Here is a 25,971-nt window from a genome sequence, read left to right as displayed (position 1 = left end):
ATCTGTGGTGTGAGTCTGCCGTCCTGATTCGGAGCATGTTGTATTTGCTGCATTATGTCGCTTTCTCTTTGCAAACAATACTTTTGAAATGTGGACAGGCCTTGAACTAACTTACAATAAATAGAATATATGTATTCAGTGCTTTGTTTTATTTAAATCTTCAGAGTAACTGTGGGGAAAAGATCCGTATTCGTCGTGTGCTGATGAACTCCCCACAGATTATCACTATTGGCTTGGTTTGGGACTCAGACCACTCTGATCTTGCTGAGGATGTTATTCACAGCCTGGGCACTTGTCTTAAGCTGGGAGATGTGAGTATTTTCTTCCCCCTTCTTTTCTCCCCATCCCCCCTCCCCCTGCTTTGATTCTTAACTTGTTTAAATCCTCCCTTCATTTGAAGATATGGTCATAATACTTAGGAGTTATAAATAACTGAGCAGACTCTGAGAAATGGTGGCTGGCATCGTACGATTAAATGATAAGTTAAATTAAGTAGTATTTGAGTTCCAGAGGTAGAGACCTGGAATCCTTCTGGAGGATTCATTCATTCTGCATTAGAAGAATTTTGAGAGCTAAATTTTTGGTATACCACAAGGCAACTCTTTTATTATTGTAACAGTGGGACATTATATTCAAAAAAAAAAAATCTATGCATTAGTGCATAGTGAAATGAGATCAGTGCAAGCTAATGGAAATATGGCTGCAAAATAGAAGATGGTCCTTATAGTAAAGCAGTAATGCACTAAAATATCAGCCTGGTGTACTTTTTTAAAAAGTGTGGTCAATTAAAAAAACAGAAAACAATTTGTATGCCAGATTCTGTGGACCTATATATATATATCTTCAGTTCATTTTTTATTTGGCTATTGTCTTAAATTTCTCTTCGCTAAAGTCAGAATAAATGTCAGCTCTGTTTGCTTTATCAACTGCATTATTTTTGCAAAGCAAAGAGGAATGAAGAATAGTTCTTAATCATATTTGATATAATCAGTGAGCATAACACAGAGAATAGACAGGGAACTTCTTGCAGTGCAAAGTGCTGCTTCTAAAATTTTCATAGTATAACCATACTTCGGATTCTAAAAAGGGATTATGTCATTGTTGTAAATGCCTGCCTTAATGGATAGCCACAGTCTTCAAGACTGACTGTTCTTGGATATGTGATAAGTTGGCAGGAAGCTGTTTCTGGTTCATGTCATTGGTTTTGCTTTAACATTGATTAGTTAAGTGTTTATGGCCCTGTGCTCTCCATCTCTTGAAGTAAAAACACCTGATGCATCTCTATAGTATTCTGAAGTCTTCAAAAACAAAGCAATGTGTACAATGCTGGACATCTTATTAAGTTCTTCTTTTGTTTCTCTTATCTCTCGTCTTGAAGCTCTTTTTCAGAGTAACTGATGACAGAGCAAAGCACTCAGAACTGTATTTGGTGGGAATGATCTGTTACTATGGAAAACATTATTCTACCTTCTTCTTTCAAACTAAAATCCGCAAGTGGATGTACTTTGATGATGCTCATGTCAAAGAGGTGAGAAAATAATGTTTAGAAAAATAATCTGTTAGGAACTTGTTAACTACTTGTCTGTTTTCTACAGACTTCCAGAAATGATGTGTATTTGTCCACTCAAGATACTTAACTCTGGTCCTTTTTCCGAGGAAAGTAAAGCATTCTGAAAAAAGTATACCAGAAGTCTCAGAAGCCTTCTCCTTAGCTCTTTTCTGTTAGCTGCCAGACTTGTCTTTATGCTGTTGTTTGAAACCCTACTATATGCACCTGGCTTATATACCTCTCTTTCCCTCACTGGCAAGCAGTATTGCTATTTAGTTCCTGCTTTTCAGGTTCTTTTTTTGAAATACCTAGATGCCAGTCTTCTGTAGTGATTGTACTCTAACACATTCTCCCTTTCTGATATTAGTGCCTTTTTTTCTCACCAAGGATGAGGTCCTTGACGTTGGACACCAGTGTTGGGATCTTAGCACATCATTACTATATCCCATTAGTTTGTTTGGCTTTATTTCACCCCTCTTTCCCTTTATTCCCTCTTGAAATAAAGGCACAAACATGAAAAAGGAAAATTTTTTCCTGTAGTCCTGCCAAGCAGAGTCTCCGAGGGAAAGGTCAAATCCTTCCATTTCCTCACAGTCACATTTCCCTGCAGCAAAACCTTGCCAAGGGATAGGTACTGCAGCACTTTAGTAGAATATCCATGTGTGGAACAAATTGATTGGAATAGATGTTCAGTTTTTTAGATGAAACCTGTCTTAATACATGGCTACGTGAATTACTGCCTAACCTATCAAAATGGAAAATGATTGCATTGATTCTGTAACAGCTGAAAGGGTCACACACCAAAGTGGTTAGCTTTGACATGAATTTGCCACGATACTGGAAATCTGATACGATGCACTTTATTGTTAATTGTGTTTATGCTTATGGATTGATTGATTTATTAAGAAATTTGGTTACCAAATCCTTCTTTTTGTTGATGAAAAGTTAAAACATTTCATAAGATGAAAAGCTTTGCGTGGAAAAAAAGGTCTCTGAAAGGAGAGGAGTATTATTGTAGTTCTATTTTTAGTAGAAATTGCAATTCATTTAATTGTAAGGTGATGAATATCTTGATTTTTAGTTGAGCTGGTTCCAGTGTGTTCTAAGATTGTATTCTTGACTAACTGGTATCGCAAATAATACCATTTTTCTTAAATGCATCTCAGATATGAAAATGCCATTTTAAGAGATAGTTGTGCTTTCAGTTACATTTTAGAATTTCTGTCCATCTTAAAGTGTTTTCCAGCATGTGACCAACAATCAGACTTGATGAGTCCTGTTCAGTACTGGATTTGGAAGGAATTAAGAACAAATGTCAGTGAAAAATCAATCTGTATAAAAGAAATAGGAGAAAAAGAAGACCTCATGATAAAAAGTGATGACAGAAAGTATTGTTGTTTTTGTGTGTGTTTTTGTTGTTAATTCAGATTGGTCCAAAATGGAAAGATGTTGTGACAAAGTGCATTAAGGGTCATTATCAGCCTTTGCTGCTGCTGTATGCAGATCCAAGAGGAACTCCTGTGTCAACACAAGACTTGCCCCCCCAAGTGGATTTTCAGCAATATAGCAGGATCTGCTATGATAGTGAAGACTCAGGTAAGCAGTCTGGCCTGTATACCTTATACTTTTATACTGTAATGCTATGTGTGAAAACTTTTTCTTTGATTTTAAGTGTGTTTTTGTTAGCAGAGGTCTTCGTCACTTGTCAAAACTGATCTAGAATTTTGGACAGGAATTTCAGTGTTTTACATTTAAACCACTCTCTTTCAATCCAAGGCACTACTGATTGTTTGGATAGTAAACTTTTTTCTAAAAAAGTTTGTAAAAAGAAGTGAAGGACTTGTGGAGTAGACAGAGGAACAGTAACTGATGACTCCAGGGAGTAAGTTCATAAATCTGTCAGCAGTTTTAACAGAAAGGGAACATGAGCAGAGATGCACAAACATATGAAAATTAAAGGAAGTTGTAAATCTGAATTCAGAAGGGAAGTTTCAGAAGGGAAAGGAAACCTGAAGGCCACATCACAAATGAGGCCTTTGCTAGGATGGTTAAAGGATGTGTTGCGGGGAGGGGGAGAAATACTGGTTTTAAAAACCTTAGAGAAAACAATTTCAGGTTATCATTAGGCTTTCGCTTGTCTTTCACTCAGGTAAAGTAACAGAACAGATGAGAACTCATTTTCCAGAGAGTAATGGGCAAGGGATTGGCAAGGGCTTATGCCCTTAGATCATATTTGCTTGTTAACTCTTCGTGGTCTCTTCTGTGTCAGAAAACATGTCTGGCTGAAGACATGTAGCTTTTGACATCTAAGAGGCCTTCAACGTATTAATACTTCCTGAATTCCACGCGTTTTAGGCAATCCATTGAACTAGAAGGATATGTCCGAATTAGGTGCTTCAGAAGTTAGAAATAGTTCTGCTGAAGTTACCGGTAGTGATCTGAAGAATATTGATTTATTGAAGGTCTGGAAAATTTTGGACATTGGTCACACTATCTGAGGTTGAGGTGTCATTTAAAGAGGAATAGATACATTCTGAGAAAAAGACTTAATTGCAATTCAAATAGATTGAAGAATAGAAATTGGGTGTGAGTTTATATTGTAATGGCTTTGAAAAAGATGATTGTTTCTTTCTATTTTTGGATGTTTGCAGAAAATATTCCATGTAAAAGATGGGTTTATAAGTTGCCAAGAAAAACAAGGCGAGACTAAAACCATAAATACAATACCTTTCTTCCAGGAATTTAGCCTATTTATACAACTATAATTCCAAGAGTATTTTATGATTTTCCTGGCTACAGCTAATTGTCCTGTCCTTCTGTTTCCTGGATGATGAATCTGTAGAGAACATTTGCTGTCTCCTTGGTTTTATGTTGACAATCTAGTAATAATGAAAGAAATCTGCAATCTCTTAAAATAAATGTAAACAGAAACAGTAGTAAGACATCCTTCACTCATCATTTGATAAAGATGCTTTGCAATTTATAAACTTATTTTCCTGTTCAGAAGAAAACTCGGAAGTCTGGACTGGGGAGAAGAGGGCCTTCTATGTTATCTATCCATAGTGAGCACCTCTACAACCTTTTGGTCAATATATGCTGTAAACTGGCCTTGCTGTTCTGCTGGTTGGTCTGCAGGAAATACATAGGTGACCCTTCTGCTCAATGTCACCAAAGTATCTAATATTATTGTGTCCTGAAATGACTTTTGGAAGCTTTGATGATGAATATATATATATATATATATATATATATATATATATATATATAAATATAAATATAAAATTAAAATGTAAAAAGATGCTTCCTTTCAGATGAAACTCAGGAGGCTGTAGTGAGTAACTTGCTCTTTCATCTCAAAAGTAGACTTGGCAAGTCCCTCAACATTTATTCATGTTGTCTGCAGTGTTCAACATTGATACAAAGCTGATGAGAGAAATCGTAAGACGCTGTAGCTTGAAGTGCCAGGAGAAAACTAATTGTACATGTTTTCCTATGAAATATGAATTAAATTATTTTCTAGCCTGGCTGATATCCAGCTGACATCAACACATGAGTGAAAAAGAACATGTGAAAGCTAAATATAGTCAATCTAATATGATATTGGAAGAAAGTACTTTGAAAAACTTTCTACCTTAATATACTGCTTTAAAATGGCCTTTTTGTCTCTCTGTAAGTGCAGCTACGACTGCTTCTGATCTCTTCAGTGTTATCAGATATCCAAAGTGCATAGTTCAGAAATGAATAAATCTGCTTATTTTTAAGTTGTTAAATCACAATACTGTTCCTGAACTTATATGAAGGGGACTAATAATGAATCCCATCACACCAAGATCCGATACCACAAATTACAGAGGAGAGCTTGTCAAAGCTGCTGGTACAAAATGCTGAGAAGCAAAGTACAAACAGTTCCTCTTAATATTATTGGCAATCTGTTGACTAGAGAGTTCAGTTTACAGATTGTTTTCTGGTACTCAGGCAGCTCCACAGCACTAATTCCTGTTGCCTGCATTCACCTTTATTTCTGTGACTGTCATCTCCTGTAACAGCTGTATTCTATATTTTACTAGACCAGTAAACCTTTTATCCAGGAAGAAGCCATTACGTTTCTTTATACAGGACATCAACTACAAGACTTGCTGTAACCAAAAATGTGAAGCACCATCAAGCTGAATGTTTTCAAAATAAAAAGAACAATATTTTTTTTCTTTAATTTCTTCTTTTTTCTTCACTGAGACAAACATATGAAATTAATAGCCTAAGGAGTATGTACATCACGTACATAAAACATCTGTTTTATAACTATTCAGATTGTTACTTGAAGGGACTGAAAGGGAGGGAGGAGGCTGTATTTTTCTCCTGTTTTAATGAGTTTAGGAAGAGCTGTACTGGAATTGAATCATGATGGTTCATCTGTCTCACTATTCCACTAGCATAGTGGACCAGTACTGGCTTCTTGAAGAAGGAACATGTTACTTTACCTTAGACTGATAAAATTTCACTGTGAAGTTTTATTAGATAACCTTCTGATTCATAATAATTAAAATGTGTTATTAACTATTATAACTTAGGATAGTCTTGTTATCCTTATATTTTGAACTTGACTAATTTTTTAACTTTGATCTGTGGGGCAGGGAATTTCGTATTTTAATTACATTTGACAGACTTGGAATTAGATAATAATTTTATGGTACAAAAGTGTACTTTGACAGTCCAGTGGACATGGTTTAATTTTGCATAATGAAGAGGTAAATCTGGAGTCAACAGAAAGAAAAAAAATAAAAGTTTACAGAAGATATGTTGGTTTTTTTAACCATCTCAAACTAAAGAAACTTTCCCATAAGCTCTAGCCTTTTTGAATCTGAGTTTGAGTGGGTTTGATACTCTTTTTTTCTATTTAGGTTAAACTTGTAACTTTAGTGAAACTTCTGTTTTAGTTTCTGGTATTCCATTCCTGTTTTCTTCTTTTAGTTGCTCCTGACTTTTTAGCCCAAATTGAGACTTAAATTTAACATTGTTTCCTTCATTAGGGAGAGAACCTTCCATCTCGAGCGATACCAGGACAGATTCCTCTACAGACAGCTATCCTTATAAACAGGCGCACCACGAGTCTGTGGTCAGTCACTTCTCTTCTGACTCGCAGGGGACGGTCATCTACAATGTGGAGAATGATGCCGCTTCACAGAGCAGCAGGGACACAGGTAGCATATACTGTTACGTTGATGTAATCATTGTCATAAATATGATTATAGAGGAGCTCAGTGAAAAATCTCTTTATATACAACACAGAACAGAATAGTAAACAGTTTTAGTATCCTAAATGTTTTTGGCTTGATTTGTAAAGAACCATTGTATTCACAAAGATGGGTGTAATTTTAAATGTCTTGTGGTATTTTGTAGACTACTTCCGTAGATTTTGTATCTAGCCAGGCAAAAATATAAATAGACACATTTCCTTGGGTCCTTAATATATCTCTCACTGTTGTTAGCAACAATCCCACCTGCTCTTCGAAACTCTAGCACCTAAAATTCTGCAACTTGGAATCTGTTGTGTGGTGCCATTGTAGTTAGCTGTTAATATGTTGTGTGCACTGCTTACTTACCTATGGCAGTTACTTCATTGCAGGAATAGTGGCTGTCTGGGAAAGGTACTCTCATCACCTGCAACTACCTTACTTGGGCACTAAGGACACTGTATGTAAGTGGGTGCTAGCAGTATTTACCACACTAGTGAGGAGCATAAGATGATTTCCTGCGTGTGCTGTGGAGACAAGTTAAATGAGACTCTGTAGTGGGAAGAGAATTTATCTATTTATGTTCCTTCAGGCACCAGAACAGGCTACCCAAAGACTTTGTAGTTGAAAAGAGGTTAACTGGAAATCTGAAGGTTTAGATCTTCTCTATTATTCATGTCTGCTGACCTCAGTCAGCCTGTTTATACATTCAGTGCTATCTTACAGCATCACTTCTGAAAAAGTACACCAGTTAAGATCAAAACTTCTCAAGCATCAGAAATATGATTTGCTAAATTTAGCCAAAAATTTACTTAGTTAATCCTTGAAAAGGCTCTGTAAGAGGCCATAAGCGTTGAATCAACAACTGTTTGTTGAAACAATGTCTCCAGTTATTGCATCAGGTTCTTGTCCTTTTGCTTGGAAAATGTTTGCTCTCTTGTAACAATATGTGTATCTCTGGTCCATTGGAAACAATCTATAGAGCAAATATTTTTCATACTGAAACTTGGGAAAAAAAGTTTCAAATAGGTTTTCTTCAGCACTCTTTTCTTCATCAGAGGTCCTAGTAACTGATAATCCATGGCTATAGATAGTCTGAAGATAATTTTAATGTTTTATCAAATATTTAGCATTGTAGCTTGCAGTCATAGTTCTAGGTAGAGTGCGAGAAAGTTGGAGTAGAATTTGAGAGTGATGAAGAAACAGAATTTATGTTGATCTTAAGAGCACTGAGAAGAAAAAGTTGAAAATATTGTTGGCACGTTATTTATATAGCCTGAGAAAGTGGAACAAACATTGTATTAGGTCCCTCCCTGCAATGCTAGTATGTTTGCAGGTGAAGTTCAGCATGTAACTTTGTTACATTATGTTTTTAGTGACTTCTTCCTTTTCTTTTTCTTTCTCCTCCTACTGATTTTATCCTGTGTCGTTCCCTTCAGCTCTAGCCTATCGTTCACCACCTAATTTCAGTTAACCTTGTCTTCCCTGATTCAGCCTTAGCTGTAGCTGGTCTGTCCCCATTAGCTAGTTACCTATCTGGGCATTCCCCCCTTCTTCCACTTACCCTTTTTTCACCTTTCCAAAAAAAGTCAGTCTGCCAACTCATACAACTGCTCAGCCATCAAATGCTGATCCTTGAGGCTGTAAAAAAGCCATCCACATTGATCACTGTCAACTGTTGCTGCTATTGAATCATTCTGGGCAAGAGCAGAATTCTTCATTTAATGGCCATTTACCCCACTCCTCCAACCCAGAATAGTATGGACTCCGTCCTATCACATCATTCTCCTGGGAAGGACCACCGTTGGGTTGTATGACCTCAGGCGCCTGGGTGCTTCAGGATGGGGGCATTAAGAGTGGCTACATAAGTTCTCTCTTGCTCCTACCAACCTCTGCTGCTGAGAAAAATGTGCGTATTCTGGCTGCCCTACTCGTACACCTGAGATCACAGTGGGAGGGCATGGGACTTCTGTCTTGACCTGTTTGATTTCATTCCTTTCTCTAACATGTTCTCCCACCCTATCCAGTTCCACCAAAAAACAAACAAACAACCAAAAAAAAAAAACTTTTTTTTCAAATATTACTTCTTGCTTATTAAGCCATCTGATCCCTGGAGTGTGAGGTACTTAGCAATGCATTCAGCAAGGGATGTATTGTATGCGTGTGGGCAGGAACTCGGAGAGAAATCCTGGTTTGTTATTTCAGTCAGTCCAACAAAGTGATTGAAAACTGTTAGCTAATATTTCTGGGGAGTTATTTCCTTTATTCATGAATTATCTGGGATTAGACTGTGTTCCAGAGGGGTCCAGGTAAAGACAGCATAGCATGTTTTCTGCTCCATGGCTAATAATTATTCAGCAACAATATGACCAAATTTGCAGTTTATGGAAGGAGGAGAAAATACTAACAAAGCTAGCAGCCTTCATTCCAAAAGTTGGGCTTTTAAACTAGTGTATTTAGAGTGCCTTAGCTCCAGGAGAAGTAAATATCTTTAAATAGATTCTCTGCTCTAACTGTTTTGTTAGAGTACTTAAAAGATGCTAACCAAAAACTCTTTCCAGGATGAAAGAACTTTGGGGGAAAACAAGTTTAACTAGAGAAGTTTTACACTCTTAAGTAAAACATACGCTCCCTTTTTTGTGATGGGAGCTTATACAAGGTACAAGATACTAGAGTTCTTTCAGTCCATAAAAGATATGTGACAGTCCATGTTGTGGAGGAAGGCATTTCTCCCAAAGCACTGACTGACTCATGCCCCATCATCTAAATGCTGTACATCTTTCTGTCTTTACTGCCAACATTTCTCTTGTTATTTCCTTAGTTTCCTCTACCTCCTCTATGTCTTCCTAAAGAGTTTGAACTGCAAAATCACTCTCTATTTCACAAATGAATAGAAATGCAAGTCTTTGTATTGCTTGATTCTTGTTTGTTGGATTCCTTCCTACTTGTGTATTGTTATATTTTTGTAGCAACCATAGCTGAAATGAATTATTCTTTTGCTTTTTAATATGCCTCAAAGGTATGATTTTATTTGTAAATTCTACTTCAAATATTGTTCAGTGTTATACTTTTATGATACGACCTCCCTAGAGAAAGGGGCAGGCTCAGAACAACCAATTGTGTAGTCTGGGGACTGTTAATCAGCTATTGGGTAATAGAGATTTTCACTTCTTATCATCCTGTGCACGATGAAAGTTGGTAGAATAAACAATAGAGAAAAGTCTTTGTAGCTTATTCATAAATTCCCTTCTTATCCTGCATCTCTGCTTCGGACTGCTCACGTGAGTAAAGTCACAAACGTGTTTGTGCTTGCAGGTTTAGGACTGTGAATGTGTGAGAACTATAAAATAAAAAAAGAAATAGTAACACGAAAATCTGTCATACCTATCTAAATACTCTCTCAGTTATCATTTGATGTGAGGTAAAAGGGAATAAATTGTGTGCAAGAGAGAATGTTAGAACTTGGGCACATGAGCCATGGTAAGGGTACATGGCTGTGTGTCAGCTAATCCATGCTGATGGTTTGTGTGTATGCTCTTAGCTTGTGGCAGATTTGAATTAGCTGGCTTAGCCCTTGAGAGCTAACTGAGGCTCTTGCATTGTAGACTAAACTAACTTGAGTTACTTAGTATCTGCTGCAGGCGAAGGGAGTGCAAATGGTTAGCACAGAGCAACTGATGATGTGCAGTAATGTATTATTACATGGTAAATTGTTCATGTGTCTGAGCCCTCACTGAACAGAATAGTGGCAAGCAAACTGTGCTCAGAAGGTTTGTGTCTGTGGTGGTTAGAGATGTAAGAGTGCTGGAAGACAAGGCGCAGTCAACTACTTTTTCTCCTTGTGGATGAGTTCTCTCATTAATCAGAGAACCCCTTGGAGGAGCCTTATTGCTCTTTTGTGACCTAAAAAAAAAAACCCCAACTAAACAGAAAACCTGAAAATAAAACCAAAAACTTTTGGGTACACATTGTTTAAAGCAAAAGTTTTGCTTACCAAAAACTGACAGTTAGCATTGGAGCGTCTGCTGTTCCTGAGAATCAGGAGAGCCCTACTATTCTTAGCACACAGGACACTCAGTCCAAGGGCTCTTGTCATCTAAACTGTGTTCTTCTATCCTTTCAGGACACCTGACTGACAGTGAGTGTAATCAGAGGCACATTTCCAAAAAGGGCTCTCTGGCAGACCGCAAAAGGAGTTCTAGCCGTTCTCGGCGAAAAGGGGATGAGGCACAGTCATCGGGATACCATAGTGAAGGTAAGAGTGTTTTTTTTTTTTTTTTTTTTTTTTTTTTTCAAATATAAATATCTTTTTCTGCTTGTTTTTGATTATCCTCAATGTTTATGTGCATTTCTCTCCCTATTTCATGTTTGTGTCTGCATTTTGATCTCCTTACTTTTGCTTGTATTACTTCTCTAAGCCTGCAGAAAAATGCTGTGAATAGGGCTGCTAGTTTAATCTGAAGTTATTTTTGTTGCTTTGCTGTCTCTTTTGTAAACCACAGGAGAAACCTTGAAGGAGAAACAAGCCCCCAGAGCTGCCCCCAAACCATCCAGCAGCACCAGCAGACTGAGGGAATTTAAAGAGACAGTCAGCAATATGATCCACAGCAGACCACAGCAGATTTCTCAAACCAACCAGAATTCTCCTCGTGGAGGGAGTGGTACGGATCAGGCAGAAACACGACCCTCAAAAAGCCTGCCTGCACATTCTCGAGACTGGGAAATGGAGAGTACCAGCAGTGAATCTAAATCTAGTTCATCTAGCAGGTACCGGCCAACCTGGAGACCCAAAAGAGAGTCTCTGAACATAGACAGCATCTTCAGTAAGGACAAGAGGAAACATTGTGGTTATACCCAGCTTAGCCCCTTCTCTGAAGATGCAGGTAAGAGGTTAAGAAGAAAGATTTATTTCAGAGTACTTTAATGTGTGGAATTTGTAACTTTCCCACTATCTGGTTTTATTTAAGTAAAATAGGAAAGTGTTTTTGAACATGGCATTTAGGTCAGTGGTGAGTCATGTCCTTGAGTAGTTTCTGTGTGGGTATGCATGTTTCCGGTATATTTCTGTTTGTTTTCCCATTTGTTAAATTGCACACTTAAGGAAATAGTAGGAGAAAGATTGCTATCTGCACTACTTAAGCAGATCCTGGGCTAGATTGTTACATATCTGTAAGTTCATCATATGGAATGTTCTTCTGTTTGGTCTCAAGTTCATCTGGCCCATCATGGTATTTGTTGCGTGACATCTCAGACTATGGGGGCACGAGTACCTCATGTACTAGTGCTGAGTGCTTCTTATGAGGATAAGAGCCTGGCAGTGAATGATAATTCATCTGGGACCATTTTGCATTGTAGCAGCTTTTCAACTTGTGTCTAGAGGTTTTGTCCTCAGTTGTATGGTTTTTGAAGGTAGTGAAATCTTTTGTGAACAAAATTTGGGCTTCATTTGTCTCTCTTTCCACAGTGCCTCACTCCCTTTCCTCTGATCTGTAAAATATATCATGGTGTTTTACTCCCTATCAATAGCAGGTTTATTCCTGAAACTGTAAAGGATATGGAGAGCAGGTGTTTGCCAATTCATGTCATGTATGCTCTTATGCTATTGGAGCTGCTACGCTCCTTTTCTGAGATACCTTAATAGAGTTTGGATGAGAAGGAAGAGGTTTGTGTGACTGTCATTAGGTTTGTGGTTAATGGGCATGTAGCTGTAGAAATTTGGAGGCCTGCAGAAAAGGAGGAAAATAAAGAAAAAGGAAAGAAAAAGAGTAAAGCAGAGGCAGGTAGGAACACATTAAAACCAGCAAGGATTGGGGGGGCACAAAAACCACTTTGCCTGTCTTACATGAGCTAATATTATGTTAGCCTCTTCAAATCGTAAATGGCAAAGTAAACAATGTAAAAAGTGCAGTGTTTGAAGTAGGTATGACAGGATAGAATAACAAATATAAACCAAAAAGACTAATGGCACAATTAAGTGTACTATATAATGATCTTTTACAAATACAGATTGAAGGGATTTCTTTTCCTCTCCAGATTTGATTCTTACTCTTCCGCACAAAAAATAAAATCAATTGAATATGGTAAGTTATACCACAGAGGGGATTCCAAAATAAATTTGTTGAATAGATTAATTTTACAAGGAACACTGTCAAAGCATTTTTTTTCCTTGCTTCTTCTAAGTTCGAGTAAGACCAGCAAAAGGCAGCATTTCTGGTTTAAGCACAGTTGAGAAGCTAAAATATGATAATTTACTAGAAAGAAGTTTAGATCTTCTACTGACCTGTGCTCTTTTATCTTGACAGGTAAAGAATTTATGGAGAATGAGGTGAAGGACCGTGCTATTCAAGAAACGAGATCAAGCCAATCAAGTGTCAGATATAAGCGTGGTATGCTTGGCCGGGGAACACAGCATACGGTGGAACAGCGTCCTCATCTAATACAGAGGATGGAGTCTGGCTATGAGAGCAGTGAACGCAACAGCAACAGCCCAGTTAGTCTGGACTTGCCCTTGTCTGAAACCTCAAGCACCCACAGGTAGATTTTATCAAATTTCATTTGTGAAAGTTTTTTCGTTGTTGCTATATAACACTGTTGAGGGTGTTTTTTTGTTTTTTTTTTTTTTTTTTTTTAATTAACAGACCAAAAAAAACCGGTGATCCTAGGTTGTGATACAGGGATTTTTTGTGCAGGGAAGAAATAGAATCGTAATAAGAACCTGAACAAGTTTGATTCCTTTTCTTACTGCAATATTGACAGTGAGAAGGAAGAGAAATGGAATTCGATTGAATGAGAAATGTTAGCTAAAATTATGCATCTAAAACAGAGTTGTACCTTTAGATTATGATTTAAAAGCTAAAGTATCAAACTAGGTAGTATAATCCTTGTACAAAATCAGAAATAGTTAGTCTTGTAGGGATATCTGTGACCTTTTCAGTTTGAGAGCTTCACTGAAGACTTGCAAGACATTTGCAATATTTAGTATGCAAAAATAAATAGGCAGCACAATGTGTTTCCCACCTTGGCTCTGGCAACTCTGACTGTCATAATCTAAGATTATTTAAGGCTGGAGCAGTAAATTTTAAGGTCCAAGAGTCTGCTGATAACAGCTATCGAAGTATGTCTTTAGTGTTTGCTACTTCTCACCTTCTCCCATGGAAATACAAGTGCTCTGTTTAGTAGGGATTTTCTATCAAGTTCCACAGTTATCAACTGAGGATTTGAGCAAATGACGTGTGGTAAATAGCAAAGAGTGGTATACCTGCAAACACTCTTCTCAAGGGGAGCATGCTTACCAGACTTCTTTTCTTTGTGACTTCTTTTCACACTTTGTGGGATTAAGGTGTGCAGCAAATGAACAGGAAAAGCTAGGTGTTGGGAGACTTTGCAATTTTTATTGTCTCTTTTGTATCAGATGTGTAACTGAAGGTTTGTGTTAAGGAGAAGGTGTTTCTTACACTCAGGGACTTGCAGGGATTCCAGTGTCAAGAGAGAATCAAATACGGAAAATAGAACATGTGAAGGAGTTTAGATTCTTCCTCCTCCCCCATTTGCCTTGTCTTCCCCTGTTTCTCCCAAGGTTTTCCTATGGTAGTCTTTAGGTATTCTTTCCATGGAGCTATGGTGGTTAAAAGGAAATAAATATTTTTGTGATGCTGAGAAATAGAGAGTTCGCTTCTCCTGAAAAGATTAGTAAGATGATGAACTGTAATTATTCTCTTTTTGGAGGGATGTCCATATGAAGCGAGCTGGTGGATTGGTTCCTGCCTGGCGTAACATTCCGAAGTCTCACAGTAGCAGCATCTTGGAAGTGGAGTCCACCTCAACTGGGAGCTGGGTGAACAGCCAGCACCCCATTGGAAATGGTAAAATGTATTTCCTCACTTTAACAGTAGTGGTTCTGTAAGATAAATTGTGTTGGAGGAGTTTTTTACTTTCTACATGTTTATCTTCACAGTGAAATTATAAGAAAGGGAAAAGAAACATTAAGGAATACGATACAGCTTTGCAAGATATGACTTCAGTTTACCAGAAGGGATTGCAAAAAATTTATTGGAATATTTCTTTGGTCATGTTGCTCTAGCATTTATTTTAAACATTGACTTAACTAATAAAGTAAAGCTGTGTTTCCTAGTCTTTCCCATAATTCAGTGTTCTGCCATCAGTGGAAAATACCTTCCCAAAAATGATTCATAATAACTTGGTAGGATTGATGAAACCTGAAAAGAAGCTTATAATGGCTTTTAAAATTCAGAAATGAGAATGGATAACAATTGGAAGATTGAGCTAAAGAGGAGCTTTTCTGCAGATATATATTCCATTCATTTATCCTTCTGAACAAATATCTTATTCCAGAGACTGTATGGGGAAGGGAAAGGGAGGGAAGGAGGAGGGGAGTTTTTTTTTTTTTTTTTTTGAATACATGCCATAGTTGAATTGAGAATGAAGACTGCTTTTTGCAGTATCAGGAAATTGTGATAGGTGATTATTTTCTTCCCTTTTCATCTACTTACGCAGATTCAGTTGGAGTCTTTTACTTACCAAAGCTAATGATCTGGCTAACTTGGCATAGTATTGTTTACAAATTACAAGCATGATAAGAAGCCTCAAGGATTCAGCATCAATGTAGAGTTCTCTCTTCAAATGATTCTCTCTGTTCCACTCTGTTTCATGGGTCAATGGATCCAGGGACAGGCTGTGCTCCAGGGGAGCTGCGAGCAATACTGCAGCATTTCTACCGGAGTCAGTAATACAGAGGAGGCAAGTGGAGACCAAATTGCTTGGGGCAGAGAGATGGATGGAGTGTGGCACATATTGTAAAATTTGTATCAAAGTATGCAAGATACAAGTAGTAAAAAGAAATCTTTCCCTGAGCATAATAGAGTGGGATTTTTCTAACTATAACAATTCAATTTTGTTTGGCATTGCTTATTAATTTGCTTTAAAAAATTAAGTCTTGAGATGTACTTAGAGTACTTCTTGTATTTTTAAGCTAATCAGGTATTTATAATATAGGAAAATGCTGTGTGCTGTTGACAATAGCTCTGAGCTGTGAGAGGTGGACAGTGCCATTTTTCTGCTAAGAGTTCCAGTGAAGTTTAGTGATAAAACCAGCATCAACATTTATTAGTAGATCCAGAATTCCTATTGATATCAAGGCTGTATCCTAGATGATGCTCAAACTCATAGTTGAAGCTTTTGATTTGGCATATGGATGGTCTTGATTATTTATAAAAGCTATTTGTGTTTACATTCGTATATGTCTTCTTCCAAGTTTTCAAAGTAAAATTTAATAAGACGGAATTTGTAACCTGAAATTCGATGGTCTTGCTCTGCTAGCAGGTCAACCTGCTGTTTTCTAATGTACATTGTATTCTTCCTAATTAATATTACTTTTTCTTTTAATAGAATCATAGAATCAGTAAGGTTGGAGGGGACCACTGGAGATTATCTAGTCCAACCCCCCTGCTCAAGCAGGGTCACCTAGAGCATGTTAGCCAGGGTTGCATCCAGGCGGGCCTTGAATATCTCCAGAGAAGGAGACTCCACAAGCTCTCTGGGCAAGCTGTCCCAGTGCTCCGTCACTCTCACAGGGAAGAAATTCCCCCCTCGTGTTCAGGCGGAACTGTTTCTGCCCTTTGCCTCTTGTCCTGTCACACGGGACAACTGAAAAGAGTTTGTCCCCGTCCCCTTGACACCCTCCCTTCAGGTACTTGTACACATTGATAAGATCCCCCCCTCCGTCTTCTCTTCCCCAGGCTGAAGAGGCCCAGCTCTTGCAGCCGTTCCTCATAGGGCAGATGCCCTCTGATCATTCTCATAGCTCTATGCTGGACATGCAGTAGCTCCATGTCTCTCTTGTCCTGGGGAGCCCAGAACTGGACACAGGACTCGAGATGAGGCCTCCCCAGGGCTGAGTAGAGGGGCAGGATTACCTCCCTTGACCTACTGGCAACACTGTTAAATATGCACAGCTCTTTTAATCCATTTATTGCTGTCAGATAGAGTCCTGTACAGGTGCAACAATATAGCTCTCTACTATAGATCCAGTTTAGAGTTAAAAAAACAAGACAAAACAAACCTCCCCACGCTTTCAACCTAGTCTCATATGACATTGTTAATTTTTACTAGGTTGATATAAATTGCACATCTAACAAAACCATTTGAGAACACTTGAACTGTGCAGTCCAAGTCTGAAATACATAAACTGAGATCTTTAAAACCACAAATTTGAGTTAAAGACATAATTCCATGAATATTGCTAAGTCAGCATAAGGCTTTCCCTTGCTGCTCATACATGCTATTTGTACATCTTCTTCTTTGTGTCGAAGTAAGGGTTTCTGTAGCCACTGACTGAAGTAACAATGAAGCGCTATCCAGCCTCCTCAAAAAAACCTAACCCACATACAGTGAATAAAATAAGTATGCTCTCATCATTGTTTTGCTAATTACAAATTTTGTATGTTCTTCAGGTGCTCTTTAGCCAGTCCTGTGTTTCTTTTTATTCCTTTCCTGAAATAAGTTTATGGAAAAGATTAAAAAAAAGAAAAAAGTACTGTTATAGAGTAACTATATAGAAAAACAACTTTAAGAGGTTTTCTATCTTTTGCTATCAAATATAACTTTTTTTTTTTTAAGGTGGGGAAATGCTTGTCCCATTAAAGAGTGAACTGGATGAATTACAAGAGGAGGTGGCAAGGAGAGCACAGGAGCAAGAACTACGCAGGAAACGAGAAAAGGAAATGGAGGCAGCAATGGGCTTTAATCCTCGTCCCAGCAGATTCATGGATCTAGACGAACTACAGAATCAGGGTAACTTTTTGAGTGGAGTATGTTGTACAGGATTGTAGTTTTGAAGTTCTTTGAACTTCTGGACTTACATTTTTCTATTGCAAGTGTCTATCTGTCCCTCTCTTCCTCCTCCTTCAGAGTATAATTTTTCTATCTTCTATTGGTGAAAAGCATCAATTTCAGTCCTATAGCGTGTAGAAAAACATATTTGAGAACTAGAGACTGTTATATTTCGACCAAATTATGTCTTCAATAAGCAAAGCGAAGCTGCCTTTTGCAGAGGTATCTCTACTCTATTTGCACCTCTTCGTTTTTGTGTGGTAATGTGCACTGTTACCAATGTTGATCTCTAGATTTTGCATAAGGCTTTGACCAACCTCTTGAAAACAGCAGAGCAGTTTGTACTTTTAGACTGTCTAGGTCCACCTGCAGCAGAGCTTGCCTGATTAGGCCATGTTTTTTTTTTTTTTTTTCCTGTTTCTTTCTGGCAGTATTACTGGCCTAAATAATTCTGCTTGTTCCTGCCTTTATAATTCCTGCTGCTGGGACTAACGTCAAAAGTGTGGACAGTGTTTAGCATACACGTCTTTCCTAAGGGACCAGAATGGAAAAAAAAAAGAAATGAAGTCAAACATTAAGGGGTTCTGTCTTTTTCCCTGACCTCTCACAATCCTGACAGGGAACAGCAGCAGAAAAGGAGGTGTAACTGGAAGAAGGAAGCTGAGGCAGAAGGACCTTGACAGGATTCACGTGTAGCACCTTTGTTTTAGTCTGCAGTCTCCCAGATGGTGTCAGCCAGTCAGGGGAGTTACAGCAGAGGTGGGATGAAGTACGTTGCCAGAGCTGAGTATGGAGCCTGAAGCTTGGCAACAAATTGAAAGCTGGGGCTCTTGGTGGGTCAGCAGAGCCAAGGCAAGTGCTGTGGATGCCCAGACTCTGCCATCACGAATGCGTGAAAATGCATGGGGCAAACCCACCGAGTTGCTCTGGCCTGTGCTTGCCCATTTTGCCAGGCCTCCTGGGCTCCCGGTGCTTGTTCAAACCTCTTGCCGTAGGGAAGGGCCTTAAGAGCTGAGGGGCCTGTGTGCTGCAGCTCGGGGTCACTCCAAATCACAGCCAGCTCTCTGGAGCCTGCAGGCATGCCAGCTGCTCAGTGGCAGCTGCAATGCCACTGTGTCACAGCATTGGAAATTGTGATCTCTGTGGGAACATGCGGTTCTGGGGATGTTCTTGTAACTTCTGCTGTCTTATGGTTCTGCTGTGACCTGCAAGTAACCACTTGAAAAATTCTGATCTGCCAAAGTGGACAGATACTTTAATTAGTAGTTGTGTTTATTTTTGTAATGCTAATGTTTTGAAATTTGAAAATGTAACCTCTCTTCTTGACCACAAGTATTGTCTTCCCCACTCCCCCTACCCCAGAGATAGCAGCTTAGTTCTCCAAGACATTCTCCTTTGTTCTCCTGTTGAGTTAGTTGGTAGAAGCAAAGATTGCTAAGCTCTTCCTTATTAAAAAAAAAAAAAAAAAAAAAAAAAAGTGCTTAAAATCTGGGAAGACTGTACTAGAAGGTTTAAAGAGTTTATTAGTCACTGACTTGGGAGCTGGGAAGATCTTCATTTGTTCCCATGAAGCCTCTCCCCACCCCAGTCAGAAATATAATAGCTTAACATTATCAGACTGCCTGGCTGCCTGGAAGGCTTGTACACAGAACTTCAGAACATTTGTGACTCATTTCCTTCAAGTAAATTGCTAAATTCATACAAAGAAAGCTAACTGCAGTTATACTTGCCTTGATTATGAGCCTCAGTAGCCTTGATTTTGGAACTGATGGTGCTGCTTGATTGATTCTCTGCTCTAACAACTCTCGCTTCTCTCTGCAGTCAATGCTTTTCATAAGAATTATTCGGGGTTCATGGAATAAGAAAGTTTGTTTGCATGTGTCCATGAGGGTGTTAGGGAGCAGACCAAGCCATAGCATATATATTATGCAAATTGAAGAAGTATACTTTCTTTTTGACTGAGAAAATTACTCATATTTTCTACCAAAGCAAGAAAATTTAAAAAATAAAGCTTGAGAATTTTTAGTTTATTTTTTCTCTTGCCTTGTTTGATCTTATACATTTTACTGCATGACTTGCATAATGTCTATTAAATGACAAAAGATTAGGTATTTTCTTGTCTCAATTATTCTTATGCCAGGACACAGTGCTTTTTCTTTCTCTTCTGTATCCAAGGATGATTTATCCTTTTCTACAGCACTGTTTTGTTTTTACTTATTGCACAAAGAATTCTAGACTAGTAATTCTTTTTTTTCTCAGCTCTTTCCCCTTGTGTTTTTCCTCCTAAAGCTACAAGACCATTAGACTTTCGTATTCTGAAATACCTTGTTCAGCAGTGAGTGTATTCACTTAATACGCATTTGTAGAAGAGTCTCTTGCAGCCATTTACACTCACACTCAAGTCTTGAGTATTGTCCCCTGGGCATCTCAGGTGTTTCAGATTGAAGACCTTTTGTATGGAAGTAATTGGATATCTGGAGAGGAGACAGATGATTTCTGGCAGGGGACTTGTGATAATGTAGTTCAGGGAAAACCCTGACCTGCTGTGTTTATTTTACTAATTCATTTTGATTTAGATATAATTATAAATTCAGGCCAATTTGTACTTGACAGAAGTCATCTGAATTGAGTCTGTGGTATGTTCATACAATCTTTTGTACCGGTTTAGGTTGCTGAAAATAACACATTAAGCTAGTACACCCTCTCAGGTAAACAAAGTTTGAGGGGGAAAAAACCTGGTTCACATAATTTTCAGCTCATACTGTGTGCTTGTATGACCTAAATATGTTAAGATGCTCATTTTACACTTCTGTTGAAGTTTAGATGTTGCAGTAGGTGGTCTGGGATATATGCAGCCTCTGTGAGAGTCTTACCATCAATGACACAATATATGGAAGAATTTGGTGCTCACAAATGGGGGTGAGGGTAAGTGAGCGTTCCACAAAGAATAAAAACAAAATGAAGGGTGCTGCCTGTTGCAGGGAGGAGTGATGGCTTTGAGAAGTCCATGCAGGAGGCAGACTCAATCTTTGAAGAGTCGCTGAATCAGGAGCAGAAGGGGGATTGTGCTGCAGCTTTGGCTCTATGTAACGAAGCTATATGTAAGTAACTCTAACTGCTTGAGCTGTTGCGCTTCTGACAATTTACTAATATCACGGAGAAAAAGTCTGTAATAATGAATCACCTTAAATGGTCAGGTGGTAATATGGGTATCCTTCTGGTCTTTAGGAAGGTGTTGGGAGACAGAACCTTTACTTTTTCAAGTGTTACCTTTTGGGGATTTTAGTCCCATTTCCCTTCATCCCCTTTCCTTTTTGTGTTAGCATTCCTTTACTCTTGCTTAGTTCAGCACTGATGTCCTTTTTGATACTAATAGGTGCATTTCAATGAGCACCTGGTGTAGGTATCTCCTCCTGCCGCTGTGCTCTCAGTTCACAACTTTTTCCAGTCTTTAGGCTGAACTACAAAAGGGATCGAATTCACCTGTCCTCAAGGAAGGTGCAGCATAGGAAGAAAAGGTAGCCCACTCTAGAGTCTTCTAGAGCAAAAGGAATGAGCTATGCTGTAGCTGAGTCTCAGGGGGAGAAAAAAAAATCAGGCCGCTGATGTGCTAAGTGCATTCTGTGACCTCTGGGAATGTGTGCTATGTGATTTCATTTTGTTTTCAGTCTTTTTCATTATGATTGGCTGGTTGTCTCACTCCACACTCTTCCCTTTCTGTACAGAAGAGTTGCAGACAGAGTGGGTATTTACTGTGCATTTGTGTCTAAAAATTGACTCTTACGGACTGCAGATTAATGTACTGCTATTATACATACTAGCTTCCATTCCAACAAGATGCATGCTAGATTTCAGATCCCATCTGTCTACTTCTACACATAAAGGAAGTCCCAGATACAAGAAAAGGATAGATGAAGAATGAAGTAGAATTGTGGTAGGGCTGGAAAGAATCTGTGTAAGGGGGATGAGAAGTTTGGCTGAAACATGAATAATTTTTTGCAACTTCATTTTGGTTTAGTTTCAATTAACTTGTTTGGACACATGGCTAAGCTGAATGTGCATTAAAGGAAACAGTAGCATCTTTGTGAACTCTTTCATGGCAATATTCGCATGGTCCATGTTTTACGTTCTTGCTGCATCTTTTTCTTTTTTTTTCCAATTTTATTCCTGTTTTTTTTCTTTTTTTGTTTCTGCTGTGTTTTCTTTTGCATTTTAGCTAAACTAAGACTTGCCATGCATGATGCCAGCTCTAGCACTCACAGCAGAGCCCTAGTCGATAAGAAGCTGCAAATCAGTATCCGAAAAGCCCGGAGCCTCCAGGATCGCATGCAGCACCAACAGCCATCGCAGCCGCTGCCGCCGCCAACCTGCCACCCACCACAGGGTGGCACCATGGCCCAGTCTACAAGGTAGTCCAAGTATATCGCCTAGACCAGACCTGAGCTGCATCTATGAGCAGTACAATCTGAAAAGAAATAGTGGACTCTATATATTCCCCTGGATAGTCCAAATCCTGTGGTGTTACTCTTCATTTCTTTCTTCCTTAAGTTAAATCATATTATAGGAGGGTCAGCTACCTCTTCTTTTTGTAGCATAGTTCACTGTGCACATGTTCAAATTGTGGTCTATGACAGCAAATTCTAGCACCTGACAGCACCAACATTTTGTGCACTGAGGGAAAGAATACAATAAATACTATATTAGCCTGATCACACAGGGATGTGTGGGATGTGTGTATTAAGATGAAATGTGTAACTTTAGAATCAGGAGTAATTTCAGGACTCAATCAGTAAAAGAGTACTATAGTGAAATTCTTGCTGTTGCAGTTTTTATGTAGGGGACAGCAATCAACATGTGTATTAGTGGTCTGTAGTCTGAAAGGTGTCAAATACGTTGATCTTTTTCTAGTCCATTTCTCTAGTGGGGCACTGGTACAGCTCTCAGATCTAGATCCTGATCACCTTGATTACCCTCATTGACGCTATGCCATTTCTCATTTTTTTCTGTGCTCCCCAGCTGCCTGTTGGCTGGCCTTAGCAGCCTCTTCAGCATCTCTTCATGATTCTTTCTTACGTACTGATTTTAACTGTAGCACAATGAACTCTGTGCTCTAACTGATCCTTTGTTCCTTCCCTCTTTAGCATGCATCTTAATCTTCCTTTCTTCCCATGCCATTCCCTTCAAACACTAGATTATCCCTACATAATTTCTAGGCTGCTGCTTGTTACTTTTCTTTCCTCTTCCCTTTCTTATATGCTGTGCTACCAGATGCTTAGATGACATCTCATGTGAGAATCCTTTTTCTTTTCCTTTTTTTTAGAACACCACATACAGTTACATACTGCAATTCAGTTAATTTGCACACCTGCCAGGCTATAGTTCAAAATGTTCTTTTCTTTTCCTGCAGTAGTTGAATTATATGTAATGAGGGCTGATCTTTTTGTCAATCAGGGATCCATTACATCCTCTTTTACAGGAGAAATGCAAAGCCCCGATTATGTAGTTTGGCAGATTCTAAGAAAATGAAAGAAAAAGGAACTTTCTGAACTAATTCCGTTAATGCTGAACTTACTGCTGCTCTGTGAAAAGAACATTACTTTTGCAAAAAATTCTGTTGAAACAAATGTTAATGTTGCAGCCAATGAAAAGATAATCTATTCATAACCAGAGTTTTATAGTCTTGCTTTGATATAAATAACACTGTAAACAGTGCAAAGTTTGCAATTACTCACAGACAAAGTTATTCTGCTATGCATATCAGCCAGTTCTTCATGATAAGTTTTGTCCTTTGCATTTCAAGAAAGAAACAAAGCATAGTTATAGGAGAGTCCTTTTATCCTTTAAAAATAATTGCACCAAGTTTTTGAGTGCAGCGTTGATTCTGCAAACTCATATTTTTTTAATGTGCTACTCTAGTAAACGATAAACAGTGCTCTGAGTAACAGAAGTTTTCAGTTTGGTTGCTTTTAAACTAGACTGATTTCCTTAAGTTCTCTATGAGCTGTTTGTATCTCTCCGTTTTTTCCACAGGCACTTGGATCTGATACTTTTTTTTCCTGTCTGCACGTTAAAATGCCAACTAAGTGCAGAAAAATGTCAAGCACAAGTGTGACTCAATGACATAATTGTCTTACATTTGTACATAAGACAAGTACAAAAAATTCTATGGAAATATATATAAAATATAAATTATTAGAAAGTAATAGTTATGTATTTAACTTGAACTTTATCTGACTTTAACTTGTTGGATAAATATGTCAAAGCTGAGAATACAAAGATAATAGGAGAAAGATTTCAACCTGTTTCTTCCATTTCTCAACTCATTCTTCACAGAGTTACCTGAAGAGAGAGGACCTTGTGGGAAATGTTGTCAGTTCATGTTCAGATCATGAACTTGTCCAGAATATTCACAAAAATATCTAAGATGTCAATGCTGGAAAGGAGGGGGGTTATTTTATATAAATGCTATATTTATTATTCTTATAGTTATCTCTATGCACGCACTCAGGCTACTGGTTAAAGTGCCTAGGGTGCTATACAGGAATACTGATGTTTATAAAAAGCATATTTATAGTAAAAATACTCCTAAAATATGAAATGGATTCAACAGATCAATTACAGTAGAAAAAAATAAGTCTTGGACACAAAGAACTAACATGTATATACCCGTTGAATTAATACAAAGTTCTCTAGAATCCAGTTAAGTGAAGAAAACCATGAGGTGTATGTCACAGTGTAAGCCCTGCATCCTAGGGATAACGTAAGCAATACCTACTGCTAATCATTTACCCTTCTGTGTTTTAGTGAACAGACTGGCCCGCTCCAAGTACTGCTGAGCCAGGAGGTACCACTGGAACCCAACAAAGAAGTGGAATTTGGGTCCAGTTCTTTCTTCCACCCACCTGCTTCCTGCCATGAATTGCACTCATCATTATATCCAGAGTCTTCCTCCTTGCCCCCTTCTGAAAGCAATCCATCCAACAGGAGCTCTCCAAACATTCAGTCTGCTTCTGCTGATTTTCATGACCAAGTTCCCTCTTTTCCCTGTAGGCAAGGGCTGGCAGAGAGGTCTGCAAGAACTGAGAATGATGCCCACCATAGTGTGGAATTTGAGACCACAGCCACAGGACCAAAAGACTATAGGGAATGCTGCAGTAGCAGCAAGTTAGAAGAGGTTCATAACATAACAGCTATTCTCACATCTCAGTACAAAACCAAGGCTAACACAATAAACTCTGGGTCTTTGCCTACACTGTTTCCTTGTACACATTCACCACAAGCAGTATCTCCTGGAAAAGATGGCCAGCACAGTCCTTGTTCGAAACTTTCAAGTTCTCCAGTACAGGCCAGCATTGATCATTTAGGAGACTATCATGCAATGACCCCTGCAGCTTCATCCCCTTCACTGCAGTGCTCCCTGGATCCTTTCCAGAAAACAAATCAATACTCCAGAGCAAACAGCCATGAGATTTTATCACCCTCACAGAATGAATATGGCACAGCAGAAGGTTGTAAATCTGAGGCTTTTAGTATGAAGGGACATGTTCGTTCACTGGCAGAGCAGTTTCAGAAAATGCATGCAGTCTCCCAGAGGAAGGGTGCTCATGAAAAAGGCTGGATTGCTGCAGTGTGTCAGGATGAGAAGTCTCCAAATCTAATACAAAAATCCTCTATCAACCCTTCACCCTCTGGTTACAGACAGCTAATCCATCAAGGCCAAGAGAACAGAAACCAGTCTTCTGAAAAATTGCACTCATCTGTGGATATTAGGGATGGGGTAGTTTCTTTGGAGGGCTTTAGTGCCCAGCTTGTTGCTTCTAAGAGTCTTTGTCCTCACAGCGAAGAGCTATGTAGAAGAGGTGGACAAAATGTAGCAGATCCTGCACCCTACCATGGTCATGATGGAGGAATGAAGCAGGGGGACGATGGAGCTGCTAGTAGCATGGTTGCCTCTATGCCTGTGGACTGTTGGGTGAATAACGTTACTAGGTATTACAGTTCTCAGAAGGATAATAAGAAAACTGAATGGCTTCCTGTACCTGGGAGGAGTCCATCCCTTTCTGATCAGAGGGCAGTTGGAGATGACTTGAGCAGGATCCCAGTACATCTGCATCCACAGTGGAATCAAGATACAGAACAGGAGCTCTCAGAACTGGAATCCCTCTATCAGACTAGTCTGCAGGCATCTCAGGCCCCTAGACCTCTCTTGGGAAGACAGGACAGTGCTAGGTATCCATTTGACCAATCAGGTAAGAATTCTGCAGCTGTTTTTCTTGGTTGACCTGCCTGCGTACACCACTATTAGGTGAAGGTATCTTTTCACATCAGTTTAGTTAAATGGGC

The 25,971-nt window shown here is 38.7% G+C and overlaps 1 protein-coding gene across 8 annotated transcripts in view; it reads left to right on the top strand.

Moving 5' to 3' along the window:
• USP54 (ubiquitin specific peptidase 54) overlaps positions 1-25,971 on the top strand; it is a 90,803-nt gene that overhangs the window by 58,142 nt on the left and 6,690 nt on the right. For 7 of the 8 annotated variants that reach the window (XM_085312244.1, XM_085312241.1, XM_085312239.1 and 4 more), the window contains 12 exons: positions 165-311; positions 1,379-1,528; positions 2,977-3,145; positions 6,577-6,747; positions 10,904-11,035; positions 11,283-11,663; positions 13,083-13,314; positions 14,506-14,642; positions 17,416-17,589; positions 20,610-20,729; positions 21,845-22,037; positions 24,433-25,877. In XM_085312244.1, coding sequence (XP_085168370.1) covers positions 165-311; positions 1,379-1,528; positions 2,977-3,145; positions 6,577-6,747; positions 10,904-11,035; positions 11,283-11,663; positions 13,083-13,314; positions 14,506-14,642; positions 17,416-17,589; positions 20,610-20,729; positions 21,845-22,037; positions 24,433-25,877 — 3,451 coding nt within the window. The remainder of the gene's footprint in view (positions 1-164; positions 312-1,378; positions 1,529-2,976; positions 3,146-6,576; positions 6,748-10,903; positions 11,036-11,282; positions 11,664-13,082; positions 13,315-14,505; positions 14,643-17,415; positions 17,590-20,609; positions 20,730-21,844; positions 22,038-24,432; positions 25,878-25,971) is intronic. The other variant, XM_085312245.1, reaches the window with a different exon arrangement.

This window comes from Rhea americana, unplaced genomic scaffold, assembly GCF_003343005.1.
Source record: "Rhea americana isolate MKP2758 unplaced genomic scaffold, rheAme1 scaffold_36, whole genome shotgun sequence".
Lineage (NCBI taxonomy): Eukaryota > Metazoa > Chordata > Aves > Rheiformes > Rheidae > Rhea > Rhea americana.
This window is presented reverse-complemented; position numbering and strand designations above follow the sequence as displayed.